At 40.3% G+C, this 19,404-nt stretch overlaps 1 protein-coding gene across 1 annotated transcript in view; it reads left to right on the forward strand.

Annotated features, from left to right (window-relative positions):
* The window catches only part of LOC135477118 (neurofibromin-like), a 98,394-nt gene that overhangs the window by 46,939 nt on the left and 32,051 nt on the right, over window positions 1-19,404 (forward strand). Inside the window, 12 exon segments of the mRNA XM_064757273.1 lie at window positions 443-535; window positions 3,053-3,189; window positions 7,966-8,140; window positions 8,616-8,771; window positions 9,228-9,291; window positions 9,293-9,321; window positions 10,335-10,523; window positions 11,404-11,527; window positions 12,056-12,193; window positions 16,158-16,322; window positions 17,705-17,806; window positions 18,565-18,702. Of these exon segments, the coding sequence (XP_064613343.1) occupies window positions 443-535; window positions 3,053-3,189; window positions 7,966-8,140; window positions 8,616-8,771; window positions 9,228-9,291; window positions 9,293-9,321; window positions 10,335-10,523; window positions 11,404-11,527; window positions 12,056-12,193; window positions 16,158-16,322; window positions 17,705-17,806; window positions 18,565-18,702 (1,510 nt within the window).

A 19,404-nucleotide genomic window follows, 5' to 3' on the forward strand; every position in this document is an offset into this window, starting at 1 on the left:
AGCGTGTCAGCGCTGGCGACTGCATATATCATACTAGATCTTGTCTGCTTCAGATTTCTCTTGTATCAAACAAGTCTGATACAAGTGAAGAAATATGTTGGCGATTTCACTTTGTCAGTGTAATATGTGACTGTCTAATCCAGCGACTTTTCAAAAACATGGAATTATGTTGACCTGTGATGCTTTGTTTGTGTCACATGATTTACTGGATCACATGACATAACCTACTGACCAAAATCAGTGGAAAAATTTGCCTTGCATGTCTGCAACCATGCAGTGCTTTTTGGTTTTATAGGGTGAGAAAATTCAAATTTATTTCATACAGAATGTACTAAAAGTCACCATCTCCTTTAATGTGTACAATGGTCATACTTTAATGCTCCACACTCCATTTCTATATATACATATGTACAAGATAATTATGTGCTGTTGTTGTTGTCAGGATTGATTCTGATGAAGACATCGAGAAGAACAAAATGAACCTGATGATCATCACTCAGAAAGTGTTTAATGTCATCGTAGCCTCGGCTAAACAGTGAGTTTGAACATTTTTTCCGTCAACCTGTTTAATGTATCGGGGAATGTTGAGTTCAATTATTAATACTGTAAACCCCAATCTAAAGTAAGAGGTAACTATGTGTAAGTTGTCTGCATTTACTAGACAACATAATCAGTTTGAAGAACATTTAACAGTTTGTCAGATTCCTTATGTGTACCCAAAAATCTGACAGCTGTGTCCAGGGCCATACCTGTCAAAAAATTGCTTCTGATTCAAAACTTTAAATTTGACATTGTCTCCATACATAAAAAAAATTGTATAAATGCAACTCAAACTGATGCTTTTGAAAACTTTTAAGTCTGTAAAGGAAAGAAATTTGTTTGAAAACCATCATATTTTTGTTCAATTTTTTTGTTAGTTTTAAGACCGCTTGATTAGTTTGAGAGGTTGGTAGTAAAATGGCTCTAGATTTGGCCCGGGTGTCCTAACTGAAATAGTTGTTGAGTACACCAGTAAGCCCTAATCAAATAAATACTTTTCTAATGAAAGTATACAAATGAAGTGAGCTGTATTTTTCTTACTGTAATTTTCACCTTTCTGATAACACTACCCTTTTACTAAAAGATTGCCATTATTATTAAAACAATTCCATTTGAAATTAACTGCTATTCTTCAATTTAATTCTTAACAGAAGAATATTGACACAGTCTTTCTTAATTTTCATTTGTTTTCAATTTTATATTTTATTTTTTTTCTTGGCTAACGATTATTAATTTTATTCTATGAGATGATACATTTGCAACGTATAGATGGGATTCTTGTGTGATAATTAAATTGACGCCTGTTTTTGTTTGTGATGTAACAATCCGTGGGCAATTACCAAAAGATGATATGAGAAATCTATTATACATTCAATGTTAAATGTATGTAGTCAAGTAAATCTTGATAATATACGTAGAATTTTGTAAACAGACGTGTCATATATTGTATTCATTACAACAAAATCTGCAAAAGGACCACTTCTAAACAGTGTGATTATCTCAAACTTAGAAAATTGATTTTATATATTTTGTTAAAATACTTTTAAGAAATATTCAGAAGGTAAGAAGTGCTTTTTTGTCTTTTAATTTTGGATGCATAACAAGAAGATATGTGACCATCCATTCGGAATTTATTCACAACAACTTCTTCTTCAATACACAATCATGTCTGTATGACAGTTGGCCATTTCTTGAAAATTTTGTCCTTATATGGTCATAAAAATATTTTCTCTACAGTTTTTCTTGATCATGTGCTTGGAATTTTAATGGGGAGTGCTTCCTGTCTAAAATAATCGCGGCCCCTGTATGCACACACAGTGCATATTGTTCATTCGTAGGCAAACTGATAATGTATTACTTATCTCCCTGATTGGTGTTTTACGCCGTACTCAAGAATACTTCACTTATACGATAGTGGGAGGAAACTGGGCACAAACCCTGGGGGAAACCCACAACCATCCGCACGTTGCTGGCAGACCTTCCCACGTATTACTCATGCATAATGTGCAGCGGAGTAAACATAGCACAGGAAAATGTACCCCTATGTCTATAGTGATATACATGTAAGTGCACCAGTGTTTCTTTGCCGAATGACTGAATGAATTCAGTGGCTAACCATCTCTAACCAGAACCAATCAAACCCCACAGATTTCCACCCAAGCTGCGGAGTATGTGCCATTGTTTGTTCCATCTAATCAACCTACGATTCCCCCAGGACAGTCTGCTCGCCACGGGCAGGGTCATTTTTCTGCGTTTTCTCAATCCTGTTATAGGTAATGTTACCATGGTAACCCCTGTGGACAGCCAATGACAAGGGTGCATTGGTACTAACCCATTCTGCCTGTTTAACTAACATGTGCATCTTCCAGTTTGCATCATATGCAACAGCAGGCGGATATTCTGCCCCCTAATGCTGAATGTTTATCTTCCAAATAACGCTTCATCAAAGACATTTCTACTAAAATCAGAACTAGACTAACTTTGAAGTTGTGCTTGGGGAAGGGGGTGGAGTAAGATGTGGTATGGGTCCAGAGCCTATTACTCTTCCATTAAAGATTTTGGCTTAGAGAGTGCTAAATTGTTAAGCTTTTAAATATATTTTTTCACAGTTTTTTCAGTAGAGCAGTGCCTTTCTAATGAAATAACAATGGATGTACTGTTAGTTCTTCCCAGAGTGAAACATTTTCAAAATTTGGAGCTGTGGTACTTACACATAGAATCTTTCAGAATGGGGTTGGGAGTAGGGGGAGGGATTCTTTCCCACGTCTGACTTCTGGCCTGATCACCATTGCTTCTGGTTAGAGTATATCAGAGATGTTCCTGCATGCCCAGCACACTAACAAACATATTTCGTGGCATCTTTACTTCTCCGTATGTAAAGGCATGAGGCCATGTGAATGAGTGTGCACATACGGGTCTGACTGTCAGTATTTGCGGCCTTCCGTCTGTCTGTCTGATTGTGTGTTTGTCTGTACGCACGTTCTTCAGTCTGGCTCTTCCTGCCTCTCTTCAGGTTTCCCCCCAAATTGCGCAGCATGTGCCATTGTCTCTATCAAGTGGTCACACAACGATTCCAGCAGAGTTCCTTCGATGCCGTTTGGACGGTCATCGGCACAGTCATCTTTTTGCGCTACATCAACCCAGCCATAGGTAAAACTGGGCTGTCCTGTATTGTGGTTTTGGATGTGGTTTTGTCAATATTAGCTATGCCCCAGAAACTCAACACCACACTACTCAAAACACCATGTTTAATAAGGACCATTTTCAAATTTGTATAATTTAGTTTTCATGCCTAAATTCCACTGAAATAAATGTACAGCAGCTGTTCAAGAGCATATTTATTCCAAACTCCTGTGCCCTTTGCTGTGCACTTTAGTCTTAATCATTTTTAACCAGCTGGCCACTTTGTTTAATTTCACTTTAAATATGCTATCTTACTGTCTTAAGTTGACCTCTGTCTTAAGATTGAATAAGCTTCAGTTAGTGCAGTTACAGTTTTTTTTTGGTGACATTTGTACTAAAACATATGTCATTTTATACATTGTTTCTTTGGTTTTGCTTTTCTTCTGAAGCTTTTGTCAGTTACACTTGTGAGACTGACTAGCTTCTCTTTTAGAACATTTGTCAGTTTCATTTTGTGAGGCTGAATAGCTCCTCTTTTAGAACATCTGTCAGTTACATGTGAGACTGACTAGCTCCTCTTTTAGAACATTTGCCAGTTACACTTTGTGAGACTGACTAGCTCCTCTTTTAGATCATCTGTCAGTTACACTTTGTGAGACTGACTAGCTTCTCTTTGAGAACATTTGTCAGTTACACTTTGTGAGACTGACTAGCTCCTCTTTTAGAACATTTGTCAGTTACACTTTGTGAGACTGACTAGCTTCTCTTTGAGAACATTTATCAGTTACGCTTTGTGAGACTGACCAGCTCCTCTTTTAGAACATTTGTCAGTTACACTTTGTGAGACTGACTAGCTTCTCTTTTAGATCATCTGTCAGTTACACTTTGTGAGACTGACTAGCTCCTCTTTTAGAACATTTGCCAGTTACACTTTGTGAGACTGAATAGCTTCTCATTGAGAACATTTGTCAGTTACACTTTGTGAGACTGACTAGCTTCTCTTTGAGAACATTTGTTAGTTACACTTTGTGAGACTGACTAGCTTCTCTTTTAGAACATTTGCCAGTTACACTTTGTGAGACTGACTAGCTCCTCTTTTAGAACATTTGCCAGTTACACTTTGTGAGACTGAATAGCTCCTCTTTTAGAACATTTGTCAGTTACACTTTGTGAGACTGACTAGCTTCTCTTTGAGAACATGTGTCAGTTACACTTTGTGAGACTGACTAGCTCCTCTTTTAGAACATTTGTCAGTTACACTTTGTGAGACTGACTAGCTTCTCTTTGAGAACATTTGTCAGTTACACTTTGTGAGACTGACTAGCTTCTCTTTGAGAACATTTGCCAGTTACACTTTGTGAGACTGACTAGCTCCTCTTGAGAACATTTGCCAGTTACACTTTGTGAGACTGACTAGCTCCTCTTTTAGAACATTTGCCAGTTACACTTTGTGAGACTGACTATCTCCTCTTTTAGAACATTTGTCAGTTACACTTTGTGAGACTGACTAGCTCCTCTTTTAGAACATTTGTCAGTTACACTTTGTGAGACTGACTAGCTCCTCTTTTAGAACATTTGTCAGTTACACTTTGTGAGACTGACTAGCTTCTCTTTGAGAACATTTATCAGTTACACTTTGTGAGACTGACTAGCTCCTCTTTTAGAACATTTGTCAGTTACACTTTGTGAGACTGACTAGCTTCTCTTTTAGAACATTTGTCAGTTACACTTTGTGAGACTGACTAGCTTCTCTTTTAGAACATTTGTCAGTTACACTTTGTGAGACTGACTAGCTCCTCTTTTAGAACATTTGCCAGTTACACTTTGTGAGACTGACTATCTCCTCTTTTAGAACATCTGTCAGTTACACTTTGTGAGACTGACTAGCTTCTCTTTGAGAACATTTGTCAGTCACACTTTGTGAGACTGACTAGCTTCTCTTTTAGAACATTTGTCAGTTTCATTTTGTGAGACTGACTAGCTTGTCTTTTAGAACATCTGTCAGTTACACTTTGTGAGACTGAATAGCTTCTTTTTTAGAACATTTGTCAGTTTCACTTTTTTAGAACATTTGAAAGTTACACTTTGTGAGACTGGTAAATGTTCTACTTTGTAAGACTGACTAGCCGGTTGTTTTTTTTTGGGCTTTTTTTGGTGATTTTGCCGTAGCATTTGTACTAAAACATATGTCAGTTTATATATTGTTTCTTTGGATTTGCTTTTCTTCCGAAGTTTTTGCCAGTTGCACTTTGTGAGACTTACTAGCTTCTCTTTTAGAACATTTGTCAGTTACACTTTGTGAGACTGAGTAGTTTCTCTTTTAGAACATCTGTCAGTTACACTTTGTGAGACTGAGTAGCTTCTCTTTTAGAACATTTGTCAGTTTCACTTTTTTAGAACATTTGCCCGTTACACTTTGTGAGACTGGCAAATGTTCTATTTTGTAAGATTGACTGGCCTGTTGTTTTTTTTGGGCTTTCTTTAGTGATTTTGCCGTAACATTTGTACTAAAACATATGTCAGTTTATATATTGTTTCTTTGGATTTGCTTTTCTTCCGAAGCTTTTGCCAGTTGCACTTTGTGAGACTTACTAGCTTCTGTTTTAGAACATTTGACAGTTACACTTTGTGAGACTGACTAACTTCTCTTTTAGAACATTTGTCAGTTACACTTTGTGAGACTGACTAGCTTCTCTTTTATATATAACATTTATCAGTTGCACTGTTTCACCTGATGAGCTTGTCTAAAAGAGTTTCTCTGTCTGATTAGCTTCTTTTTCAACAACCATCGCTAGAAATAAATGTAGTTACACTTTTCCCCTGCCATTTACTTGTAAAACATTTGTTAGTTACACTTAAAAGATTTTAAAGTTACATGCAGAAAAAATGAATAACAGTTGATCATTAAAAGTTTTGGCACATTATGCTTCAAGTATGAGTTTCTGGGGGTTGTTAGTTAGTTGTTTTACTGAAAGTGTCAATGTTGGGTTTATGCGGTGCAGTCTTTAGAGTGGTCCTAAAGTTTTCCCAGCGTCAATTTTGTTTCTGCAGTTTCAAGTGTTTTAGTTTTTTAATTTGTGAATTTTGTGTCTTTGATTTTTGCGGTGATGGTTTTTACATCATGAAAATTAACAAAATTAACAGTCAACATCTCCACGGTAACAAAAATAACTTTGTGTTTGAAAGAACTAAATGTTGTTAGCAGAATGTCACTATTCACTTTGATTATGTCTTAAGGTTTTGAAAAAATTTGACAACCAAACATTCTCCCTGCACTTTATACATATATCTGTAAGAGAAGGCCCTGTAGATTGCTATGTTTTATAAGTCTTCACATTGATAATTTTAACAAATTTAGTTGTTTTTGCATTGATTAACTTAACGAAGCATTATTCTATGAGAATGGGATACATAGAATTAGATATGCAACAAATATATTAAACATTTTATCTTGTTTAATGCAGACTGAATGAATGATGATTGCTTTAAGCAACTTTGGCATTATTTCAGCTACAGTAAATCCTCGACCTGTTTGACCTATAAGTTCTGTTTTTTTATGTGTACAGTTGTAATGAAAATTATGCTGAATTGATTTGTGTCAATAAGGATGCAGATTTCCTAAAACTGTGCAAATTATATCTCTACACCCCAGAGCTCTTCAGAATGTTTCAAAATATTGGTTGCAGAGTCAGTTCAAAAGATTAAAGAGTTAGGGTAAATTGCACTGATGTGTAAAGTAGGTAGATAGTGGTGATGCTTCACAAGATGGTGACATCTGTAGAAGCCTGTTGAAATGTGTACACATATATATGTACATATACATGTAGGTCATAGAGGGCTGTGAGTTTGGTTCATGCTCTCTACCCCTGCGGCTCTCTACCCCTGTTCTGTCACATCTTTGCCTTGTGCTGTCTTCATTCTGTGTTATGAGATTTCACCATGTTGTGTTATGACATTTCTTCACGCTGTGTTATGAGAATTCTTCATGCTGTGTTATGAGATTTCACCATACTGTGAAATTTCTTTATGCTGTATTATGAAATTTCACCATGCTGTGTTATGAAATTTCTTCGAGCTGTGTTATGAGATTTCTCAATGCTGCATGTATTTTGCCCCTTTTGTATGCCTTTATTAATACCATGACAAATGTTACTGCTAACATCTGATCTTTAAACAGTACATACCAACTGCATGTATATACATGTATATATATGGCTATACTTTGAATGTATATTGTTTAAAATATTTTTTTATCATTCAGACATCCAGAATATAGAAATTTAAAAATAATTGTATTTGTCTCATTGTTGGTCAGACATTAAATGTATGTTGAGTAGTATGGATATAAGTGTTCTGTTTAAATGTCTCACAAGTGTTACATGATGAATGTTTACGAAAATGGAAATATCAAAATAATAATGCATAGGATTATGGCGCTATAATGCTACTTGTACATAAGGAAAAATTTCAGCCATATCATTGGGATATTAATAACAGACCAAGTCACAGGAGAGGTGTTACATGTCAGTGACTGGACCTTTTTTTTTAAACAGTAACTCTACAAAATGTTCAATCAAATATTCTTCAGATGTTTTCAGATATTTCCATAGCTTTTGTTTATTTTTTAGATGGTCACAGGTTTCCCCGGGGTTCTGCCCTGTTTCCTCCCACTATAATGCTGGCTGCAGTTGTATAAGTTAAATATTTTTGAGTACAGCGTAAAACACCAGTCAAATATATAATCAGTATTTGTTAGATACCTCCATAGATTTATTTATTTACGTGTATTTCTTTCCGTGACAGTCTCTCCCCTGGAATCGGGAATTATTGATGAGGAGCCGACGCCGCGTGTGAAGCGCGGACTGATGCTTATGTGTAAGATCATGCAGAACATTGCAAACCACCTGCTCTTTAGTAAGGAACAACACATGAGAGCCTTCAATGACTTCCTGAAAACCAACTTTGAGTCTGGCCGGAAGTAAGTCAGGACTCTTTGTTACTGATACTATTGTCGTCTGATGAGTTCATCTGTTGGCTTTTCACGTCTCTGCACAGACCTTTTTAGACGAATTGCAAACTTATGGTCTGAGAATATCTAAATGTTTCTGTTTATGTGTGGATATCTTGGTTATCTTTCTACCTATAAATTTTGGCATAATAGAGTCGAGAAAAGTTTTGTACAACCTTGGTGACATTAAGCTCAGGCTAGCATTCATAGAAGATCACTGGTCTTCCAACTAAAAAGGGGTTTCATAGATGTATCTATGCTTCACACGTGAGAAAGTTCATCCACAGCTTGCCAAAGGTTGGTGGTATACCCCTAGGCACTCATGTCTCCTTTACGTGTATATATAAAATTGACCTCCATCGTGCATGAGAAAAATCCTTGAGTATGACCTTATACAAGCAGTATCAAATAAGCACTTTATTTAAATTGTTACATGATAATGTAGGTTTTTCATGGAGATCGTGTCAGACTGTGAGACGGTAGATGCGGGAAATCACAGCCTCTCTTTCATCAACGCCATCCATGATGCTAACGTCCTGGCGCTGCATCGTCTGCTGTGGAACAATCAGGAGAAAATTGGAGACTATCTGTCTAGTAGTCGGTACGCTGACCAAAGCATTTGATTTATAACCTTTAATCAGATATGAATAAACAGTTTATGAAATATGTTAACCTGTGGCATGGTGTTCCAGTGGGGTATGGCTTTAAAAAGGCTATACCGCAAAAAACCTGTATAGGCTAATCAAATGAAAGTTATCAAGAACAGCTCAAATTGCTGCCTTTATCGCTAAATATCAAATTCATACCTGTACGATTTATAGTGTTAATGTGATTGTAAAGTTAGAAAAGGATATAAATGTTAGTATTTTCTTACCAATTTTGAGCAGTAACATGTGCACTGAGGAGGATCATATTTTGTTAAAGGTATTTATTTTGGCTGTTGAAAAATAACGGTTTTGTACCTTGTGAAGTGGTATTGCACAAGTCCATGTTGTGTTGAAAATCTGTACTGGACGAGACAGTAGATATACAGCGAAAATTGTTCTTTTCCTCCTAGGGACCACAAAGCGGTTGGCCGTCGGCCGTTTGACAAGATGGCTACCCTGCTGGCGTACCTAGGACCCCCCAGAGCACAGGCCTTTAGATTCTCAGTGAGTGATTCACTGACCAGGCATGTGAATGTATATATCACCACACCAACCTGGCTAAAGGCTTTCAAGTGGCAGGCCACTAGCTCACCAGTTGCAGGCGCTTAGCATTCTACTACAGTTCATCTCCTGTTTGATGGTTGTAGGGTTATATACTGCGTTGGCTGCTGGAAATGGTGACCAGGAACAGGCTCTTCATTACGTTCCCAGGGAAAGCAGTGTTGAAATACATGTCCATGTAGAGGACACACACCTTGAATCAGCAGAAAACTCAGGGCTTTAGTGGGACAGATTTTCCTCGTGTCAGTTCTAAGCTGTGTAAAAACACATCATTCTCGGATGTTACTCTGCAATATCCGTGAATTACCTCCTTGTTATAAACTGTATACAGTGCGGAAAGTGTGACAGTACAAGTGGGCAACTTGTTTTAGACAGTCAAACCCCAGTGAAGGAAATAAATACATGTAGATGGTTGTTACTGTACCACAGAGGCACTGAAATCAAATCATTATTAATGAGGAGCCCAGCTTCACACTGAAATCAAATCATTATTAATGAGGAGCCCAGCTTTACACTGAAATCAAATCATTATTAATGAGGAGCCCAGCTTCACACTGAAATCAAATCATTATTAATGAGGAGCCCAGCTTTACACTGAAATCAAATCATTATTAATGAGGAGCCCAGCTTCACACTGAAATCAAATCATTATTAATGAGGAGCCCAGCTTCACACTGAAATCAAATCATTATTAATGAGGAGCCAGCTTCACACTGATATCAAATCATTATTAATGAGGAGCCCAGCTTCACACTGAAATCAAATCATTATTAATGAGGAGCCCAGCTTTACAAAGAATTTTTCCTATAAAGTTTAAAATTGGTGGTAAACATGTCCTGAAATACACAATGGATCAGTTGTGTATACAAATACATACATTACTTTTAACTATTTTCACATAGAAATTAGTGATACTTGTCTAATAATGTTTATTTCATCCATGCTATTATAGTTTTTGTATTGATTTTGTGTACTTTTTTGCACAGCATGGACATGACAAGTACCAAGTTTGAAGAGATTATGTCCAAACACCACATGCACGAGAAGGACGAGTTCAAGTCCTTGAAGAATCTCCACATTTTTTACCAGGCAGGGACGAGCAAGGAGGGCAGGCCTGTCTTCTACTACATCGCACGCAAATACAAGTAAGATGGCTTATTAATGGACGTAATGACCCAGGAGCCTCTCGCCTATACAGTCACTCTGAGTTCAAGTCCAGCTCATGCTGGCTTCCTCTCCGACCATACGTGGGGACCAAGGGTAATGGTTTCCCCCGGGCTGTGCCCGATTTCTTCTCACCATAATGCTTGGTGCTGTCATATATGTGAAATATTCTTGAGTACTGTGTGAAGCACCATTCAGTGAAATAAGTAAATAAATAAAATACATTAGATTTGAGATTTGAGCTCACGTGCTGTAGGAGCTCTGCCTATGTGGACAACACAAGTGCAGTAATGGGTCAGTGTGATATTATTTGACTGTAACTGGAGGAGATGAGATGTCATGCCTTGTGGGTTTAACATTCCAGTGAGTCAGCTTTATAAATTGGTATGGCCTGTACAAATGCCAGGGGCATATACTCCCCTGATATTACTAAATACTGTTGTTAAACTTCAAGTAAGTAAATGTAAGAGAAGCTAAGTAATGGATGAATGGAAACAAAATGAACTATTTACATATTTATCTGCAAATGCATTTGCTGAATGAACCTTGATACAAACTATTTCAGTGGAATGGACAAATTTTAGTGTTTTCCTTTCCTGTAAAACTTGCACCTGCCTGGTTTCCTCCCACCATAAAGCTTGCCGCTGACATAAAAGTGAAATATTCATGAGTACAGCGTAAAACACAAAACAAATAAATCATTAAATAAATTTTATAAGTGTGACTGATTATGTATGTGAAGTCATTTCTTTTTACACTATGATACAAAAAAAATGAAACATTTTTACCTTGAAACAGATTGTGTTTCTGTGCTGGATATGATAAATGTAAATCTCTGTATGGCTATCATGTTTGTTACAGAGTGGGAGAGATTAATGGAGACCTGCTGATCTACCACGTGCTACTGACGCTTAAGCCGTTCTACCACAAACCGTTTGAACTGGTGATAGACTTCACCCACACCTGCTCCGACAACAGATTTAGGGTGAGTAGGACCACTCCAGTGATAGTACAGCATACACATGGTTAAATTTAAGAAAATAATGATTCTTTTATTTGCTTTTTCTTTTTGTGTTTGTTCATTTTAGTGCAGCAAATGTGGAAGAGGTTCACAGATAAGACAACGAATTGTACATCGTTGGTTATTTCAGGACAGTAGTGTAAACTGACACAAAGGGTCATAGCCATGTTTTCTGATGTGCTTTTAACTTTATACATGTCTTCGTTGTCACAGGTTTCTCTAGGCTCTTGAACCTGATTCTTCATGAAGTAAAATTCATCATTTAAAGTGATGTACAGAATTGATACTGATTGGCTGACAGTGGAGATAGGCTTTCCTGGGTTAAATCCTGCTGCCTTGATCATGCTCGAATAAATGTACCATATCTAAAACTCAGCTTAGACAAGGCATAACATGGATTTGCCTATTTCTCACACCAGCCAATCAGAATCTATTCTGGTTCCACTTAAGTCTGTATGTCTTGAAAAAAGACTTTTTTTTTATTCTTAACAGACGGACTTTCTGTCCAAGTGGTTTGTTGTCATGCCTGAGAATGTGTACCAGAACATAATGGCAGCCTACATTTACAACTGTAACTCCTGGGTGAGGGAGTACACCAAGTATCATGACAGGATCCTCGCCCCTCTCAGAGTAAGTAATTCAGTTGGGAGGAGGGTGGAATATCACGAGGGGGTCCTCACTCCCCACAGAGCTAGTGAGGTGTAATTCAGTTGGGAGGAGGGTGGAATATCACGAGAGGGTCCTTCCTCCCCACGGAGCTAGTGTAGCGTAATTCAGTTGGGAGGAGGGTGGAATATCACGAGGGGGTCCTCACTCCCCACAGAGCTAGTGTGGTGTAATTCAGTTGGGAGGAGGGTGGAATATCACCAGAGGGTCCTAACTCCCCACAGAGCTAGTGAGGTGTAATTCACTTGGGAGGAGGGTGGAATATCACCAGAGGGTCCTCACTCCCCACGGAGCTAGTGTAGCGTAATTCAGTTGGGAGGAGGGTGGAATATCACCAGAGGGTCCTCACTCCCCACAGAGCTAGTGTAGCGTAATTCAGTTGGGAGGAGGGTGGAATATCACGAGAGGGTTCTCACTCCCCACAGAGCTAGTGAGGTGTAATTCAGTTGGGAGGAGGGTGGAATATCACGAGAGGGTCCTTCCTCCCCACGGAGCTAGTGTAGCATAATTCAGTTGGGAGGAGGGTGGAATATCACGAGAGGGTCCTTCCTCCCCACAGAGCTAGTGAGGTGTAATTCAGTTGGGAGGAGGGTGGAATGTCACCAGAGGGTCCTCACTCCCCACAGAGCTAGTGTAGCGTAATTCAGTTGGGAGGAGGGTGGAATATCACTAGAGGGTTCTCACTCCCCACAGAGCTAGTGTGGTGTAATTCAGTTGGGAGGAGGGTGGAATATCACGAGAGGGTTCTCACTCCCCACAGAGCTAGTATAGCGTAATTCAGTTTGGAGGAGGGTGGAATATCACGAGAGGGTTCTCACTCCCCACAGAGCTAGTGAGGTGTAATTCAGTTGGGAGGAGGGTGGAATATCACGAGAGGGTCCTTCCTCCCCACGGAGCTAGTGTAGCATAATTCAGTTGGGAGGAGGGTGGAATATCACGAGAGGGTCCTTCCTCCCCACAGAGCTAGTGAGGTGTAATTCAGTTGGGAGGAGGGTGGAATGTCACCAGAGGGTCCTCACTCCCCACAGAGCTAGTGTAGCGTAATTCAGTTGGGAGGAGGGTGGAATATCACTAGAGGGTTCTCACTCCCCACAGAGCTAGTGTGGTGTAATTCAGTTGGGAGGAGGGTGGAATATCACGAGAGGGTTCTCACTCCCCACAGAGCTAGTATAGCGTAATTCAGTTTGGAGGAGGGTGGAATATCACAAGAGGGTCCTTCCTCCCCACAGAGCTAGTGTGGTGTCATTCAGTTGGGAGGAGGGTGGAATATCACGAGAGGGTCCTCACTCCCCACAGAGCTAGTGTGGTGTAATTCAGTTGGGAGGAGGGTGGAATATCACCAGAGGGTCCTCACTCCCCACAGAGCTAGTGTGGTGTAATTCAGTTGGGAGGAGGGTGGAATATCACCAGAGGGTCCTCACTCCCCACGGAGCTAGTGTGGTGTAATTCAGTTGGGAGGAGGGTGGAATATCACGAGAGGGTCTTCACTCCCCACGGAGCTAGTGAGGCGTAATTCAGTTGGGAGGAGGGTGGAATATCACGAGAGGGTCCTCACTCCCCACAGAGCTAGTGTGGCGTAATTCAGTTGGGAGGAGGGTGGAATATCACGAGAGGGTCCTCACTCCCCACAGAGCTAGTGTGGTGTAATTCAGTTGGGAGGAGGGTGGAATATCACGAGAGGGTCCTCACTCCCCACAGAGCTAGTGAGGTGTAATTCAGTTGGGAGGAGGGTGGAATATCACGAGAGGGTCTTCACTCCCCACAGAGCTAGTGTGGTGTAATTCAGTTGGGAGGAGGGTGGAATATCACGAGAGGGTCTTCACTCCCCACGGAGCTAGTGTGGTGTCATTCAGTTGGGAGGAGGGTGGAATATCACGAGAGGGTCTTCACTCCCCACGGAGCTAGTGTGGTGTAATTCAGTTGGGAGGAGGGTGGAATATCACGAGAGGGTCCTCACTCCCCACAGAGCTAGTGAGGTGTAATTCAGTTGGGAGGAGGGTGGAATATCACGAGAGGGTCCTCACTCCCCACAGAGCTAGTGAGGTGTAATTCAGTTGGGAGGAGGGTGGAATATCACAAGAGGGTCCTCACTCCCCACAGAGCTAGTGAGGTGTAATTCAGTTGGGAGGAGGGTGGAATATCACGAGGGAGTCCTCACTCCCCACAGAGCTAGTGTAGCATAATTCAGTTGGGAGGAGGGTGGAATATCACGAGGGAGTCCTCACTCCCCACAGAGCTAGTGTGGTGTAATTCAGTTGGGAGGAGGGTGGAATATCACAAGAGGGTTCTCACTCCCCACAGAGCTAGTGTGGTGTCATTCAGTTGGGAGGAGGGTGGAATATCACGAGAGGGTCTTCACTCCCCAAGGAGCTAGTGTGGTGTAATTCAGTTGGGAGGAGGGTGGAATATCACGAGAGGGTCCTTCCTCCCCACGGAGCTAGTGTAGCATAATTCAGTTGGGAGGAGGGTGGAATATCACGAGAGGGTCCTTCCTCCCCACAGAGCTAGTGTGGTGTAATTCAGATGGGAGGAGGGTGGAATATCACGAGAGGGTCCTTCCTCCCCACAGAGCAAGTGTGGCGTAATTCAGTAAGGAGGCAGAGAGCGTATTCCAAATATCACGACAGGATCCTCGCCTCTCTTAGACTAAGTGTGGCGTAATTCAGTGGGGGTGGGGGAGGGGGTGGTGGGGTTGCGGCCCGTGGATGGGGCAGGATCCTCACTCCTCAGAGTAAGTGTGGCATAATTCAGCAGGGGAGTGGGGGGTATACCAAATATCATAGTATACTTTCCTCACAGTAAGTGTGGCATGATTCAGTAGGGGGTGGGGTATACCAAATATCACAGTATACTTTTCTCACAGTAAGTATGGCATAATTCAGTAGGGGGTGGGGTATACCAAATGTCACAGTATACTTTCCTCACAGTAAGTATGGCATGATTCAGTAGGGGGTGGGGTATACCAAATATCATAGTATACTTTCCTCACAGTAAGTGTGGCATGATTCAGTAGGAGGTGGGGTATACCAAATATCACAGTATACTTTTCTCACAGTAAGTATGGCATAATTCAGTAGGGGGTGGGGTATACCAAATGTCACAGTATACTTTTCTCACAGTAAGTATGGCATGATTCAGTAGGGGGTGGGGTATACCAAATATCACAGTATACTTTTCTCACAGTAAGTATGGCATAATTCAATAGGGGGTAGGGTATACCAAATATCACAGTATACTTTTCTCACAGTAAGTATGGCATAATTCAGTAGGGGGTGGGGTATACCAAATGTCACAGTATACTTTTCTCACAGTAAGTATGGCATGATTCAGTAGGGGGTGGGGTATACCAAATGTCACAGTATACTTTTCTCACAGTAAGTATGGCATGATTCAGTAGGGGGTGGGGTATATGAAATATCACAGTATACTTTTCTCACAGTAAGTATGGCATGATTCAGTAGGAGGTGGGGTATACCAAATGTCACAGTATACTTTTCTCACAGTAAGTATGGCATGATTCAGTAGGGGGTCGGGTATACCAAATGTCACAGTATACTTTTCTCACAGTAAGTATGGCATGATTCAGTAGGAGGTGGGGTATACCAAATATCATAACAGTATTCTTTTCTCACCATAAGTGTGGCATGATTCAGGAACACTTTCCACACTTATACACTGTTTCATATATGCACAAGTTAACAACATACTTGCAAAATTAAATAAATGTACCTTGAATATGGGTTTTAAGCATACTGTGAAGTATCTATAAAGAAATCTTGTGTGGCTTCGGTTATCACCATAAAATGTTGAAGTAATAGTGTGGTCAGATAAACGCCCAAGAAACAACAGAGATGAAGTTCATTAGTTTCTATCAAATTCTGATGTGATATGTTTCTGATTTTTTTTTCTTTATTATTATTATTTTCAGAACAACCGCAAGCTTACTTTCATTGACCACCCAGCACGGCTGAATGAGTACATTGACATAGACCAACAGAAGTTGCCAGGGGCAACAGTGTCTTTGGAAGAAGACCTAAAAGTTTTTAATAATGCCCTGAAACTCTCCCACAAAGATACAAAAGTGGCCATCAAGGTATGTTAGGCAGAGTTTTGGTTGTGTGATGTCCTGTAAAATTCATACACGAGTAGTGTTAAAAATGCTACATTTTACTTACATGTAAAACATTGGAAGTGTTTCTTGTGTTAAGATCAATTCTGATTTGACTATGTATAGGGCAGCATGTTGTTTTCCCAGTTTGTCTCGTCTAAGGCAGCGTGTTGTTTTCCCCAGTTTGTCTCGTCTAAGACAGTGTGTTGTTTTCCCAGTGTGTCTAGTCTAAGGCAGCGTGTTGTTTTCCCCGGATTGTCTCGTCTAAGGCAGCGTGTTGTTTTCCCCTGTTTGTCTCGTCTAAGGCAGCGAGTTGTTTTCCCCGGTTTGTCTCGTCTAAGGCAGCATGTTGTTTTCCCAGTGTGTCTAGTCTAAGGCAGCGTGTTGTTTTCCCCGGATTGTCTCGTCTAAGGCAGCGTGTTGTTTTCCCCAGTTTGTCTCGTCTAAGGCAGCGAGTTGTTTTCCCCGGTTTGTCTCGTCTAAGGCAGCGTGTTGTTTTCCCAGTGTGTCTAGTCTAAGGCAGCGTGTTGTTTTCCCCAGTTTGTCTCGTCTAAGGCAGTGTGTTGTTTTCCCTGGTTTGTCTCGTCTAAGGCAGCGTGTTGTTTTCCCAGTGTGTCTAGTCTAAGGCAGCGTGTTGTTTTCCCCGGTTTGTCTCGTCTAAGGCAGCGTGTTGTTTTCCCCGGTTTGTCTCGTCTAAGGCAGCGTGTTGTTTTCCCCGGTTTGTCTCGCCTAAGGCAGCGTGTTGTTTTCCCAGTTTGTCTCGTCTAAGGCAGCGTGTTGTTTTCCCCGGTTTGTCTCGTCTAAGGCAGCGTGTTGTTTTCCCAGTTTGTCTCGTCTAAGGCAGGGAGTTGTTTTCCCCAGTTTGTCTCGTCTAAGGCAGCGTGTTGTTTTCCCAGTTTGTCTCGTCTAAGGCAGCGTGTTGTTTTCCCAGTTTGTCTCGTCTAAGGCAGCGTGTTGTTTTCCCCGGTTTGTCTCGTCTAAGGCAGCATGTTGTTTTCCCAGTGTGTCCAGCCTCCACCACCCATGATATTGACTGTTCTCGTATAATTAAAATTTTTTGAACACTAATGAAATACCATCAATATTCCTATTTAACATGCGTTTTATGATTTCACTGGAATTTGATGTTTACTTGACCTGCACTTGCAGGGCTTTCATTTTCTATCGGAGCAAAAGGGTACTCCCAAAAAGTAGGCAGCTACCTGATAGATAATAAAATAAAGTAAAATTGGAGCTTTGGTTGAAGTAGGCAGCTACCTGCTCAGTTCTTTTCACAAAACTTGCAGGCTGCAGGTAGCTGCCATCTTAAGAACCCCCTGACTGGATATTTATTCATTTTACTTGCATGTATTCACTATCCTTTTCAGGTAGGCCCCAGTGCTATTCAGGTGACTTCCTCAGAGAAAAGCAAGGTTCTGGGCCACCAAGTTTTGCTCAATGATGTCTACTACGCTTCCGAGATAGAAGAGGTAGGATAGGAGTGAACAGAAATCAGTCGAAAGTTTGCCAGCAAGTGATGGTGCAGATGGTGATGAGTTCCCCCAGGGCTCTACCACCATAGTGCTGGCCACTGTTCACACAGTCATCAAATACATCAAGTTTGCTATCAGACAACAGGCTCTGGAATATCATGACCATCATTTGTACATCTAAAATAATATATACTTGAGTAGTGACTTCAGAGCACATTCCCAAGGAAAATTGATAAGTGTTCAAATTTATAAAGACTGATGTATTTGACTTATACAACAAGGATCTTCCAGTCTTTGATATGACAAAGGATGGGTTCTTTTAACAAATGACTATTCACATCGCCTTCACTTTTTACACAAAATGTAAACGATGTACTTCTAATGATACCAGATATTTAATTTTTGGTTTAAAAGAGATGCTGGGGCATGGGTTCAAAACCCGTCATATACATGTAGTTACATTAGCAGTGCTGAATGCAAAAGACTACACTTTGCTCTCAGTTTATTGGAAAAGTGAAGATATGTATGTTTTGTTCAGTAGATGTACTAGCCCTGTGAGAAAAGAGTATCTGTTTACTCCTGTTACAGTTGAATGTATATTGGCTAAAAGGAGTGGAGCAGGTGCCCCAGAATTACGTACATGTAGATACTTGACATAAGCAGCTGAGCTAATACCCATTTGCAATACCTATTCGTTGAACATTGTGATCACATTTTATAATAATAATTTTAAACAAATTCAACATCGGTTGTAGGTGTGTTTGGTGGATGACAATCAGCTGACACTGACGATAGCCAATGAGAGTGGCCCTCTCTCCTTCATCCACAACGACTGTGAGAGCATTGTGCAGGCTGTCATACATATCCGCACCCGCTGGGAGCTCTCACAACCCGTAAGGCACCCTCTTCATCCTTTGGTCCGTTATAACTTCATTTCCATTATTTGGCCATCAACAGCAGCAGGTCATGGATTTCCTTTGGGCTCTGTCCATTTTCTTCCCAGCATAATGCTAGCCGCTTTCCTATAAGTGAAATATTCTTGAGTACGGCTTAAAACACCAAATAAATAAACTAATTAAAATATAAGCTTGGCCCTGGAGTATACTAAGATTCTTCATGTGCAGGATACACAGCCATCTTTGTGATGACAACGGTTGAACTTGAGATCATCAGATGGCACATCAGCTGATCACCAGATCTCATTACAGAGATGTCGACTCTCCATAAATAATGTGTTGAGAGTCTTACTTATCTTTGTTGATAATAATATCAAAATTTCAAAACAAAACATAAGCATTTAATTTAAGTTTGAAGTGAAGCGGTAATGTTGATATACCTTAGTTTTTCGACCTTATCAACAGTCTGTGCAGCCAATATTTTAAAACCTGAGAGATCTTGGGGTAGAGAAGTAATGTGCTTGGCATCTTTTTTTAAGGAAACTTGCATTTTCACTGACATAAGCAAATCATTTTAGCCCCTTTTTGGTAATAATTATATGCAGAAATTCCACTAAAAAAAAGCTTCAGTGGCTCAAAAGGTTGTAAGTCTTATGGAGGCACTGTACTATCTTATGGAGGCCCTGTACTATCTTATGG

Source organism: Liolophura sinensis, chromosome 10, assembly GCF_032854445.1.
Source record: "Liolophura sinensis isolate JHLJ2023 chromosome 10, CUHK_Ljap_v2, whole genome shotgun sequence".
NCBI classification, from domain to species: Eukaryota; Metazoa; Mollusca; class Polyplacophora; order Chitonida; family Chitonidae; genus Liolophura; species Liolophura sinensis.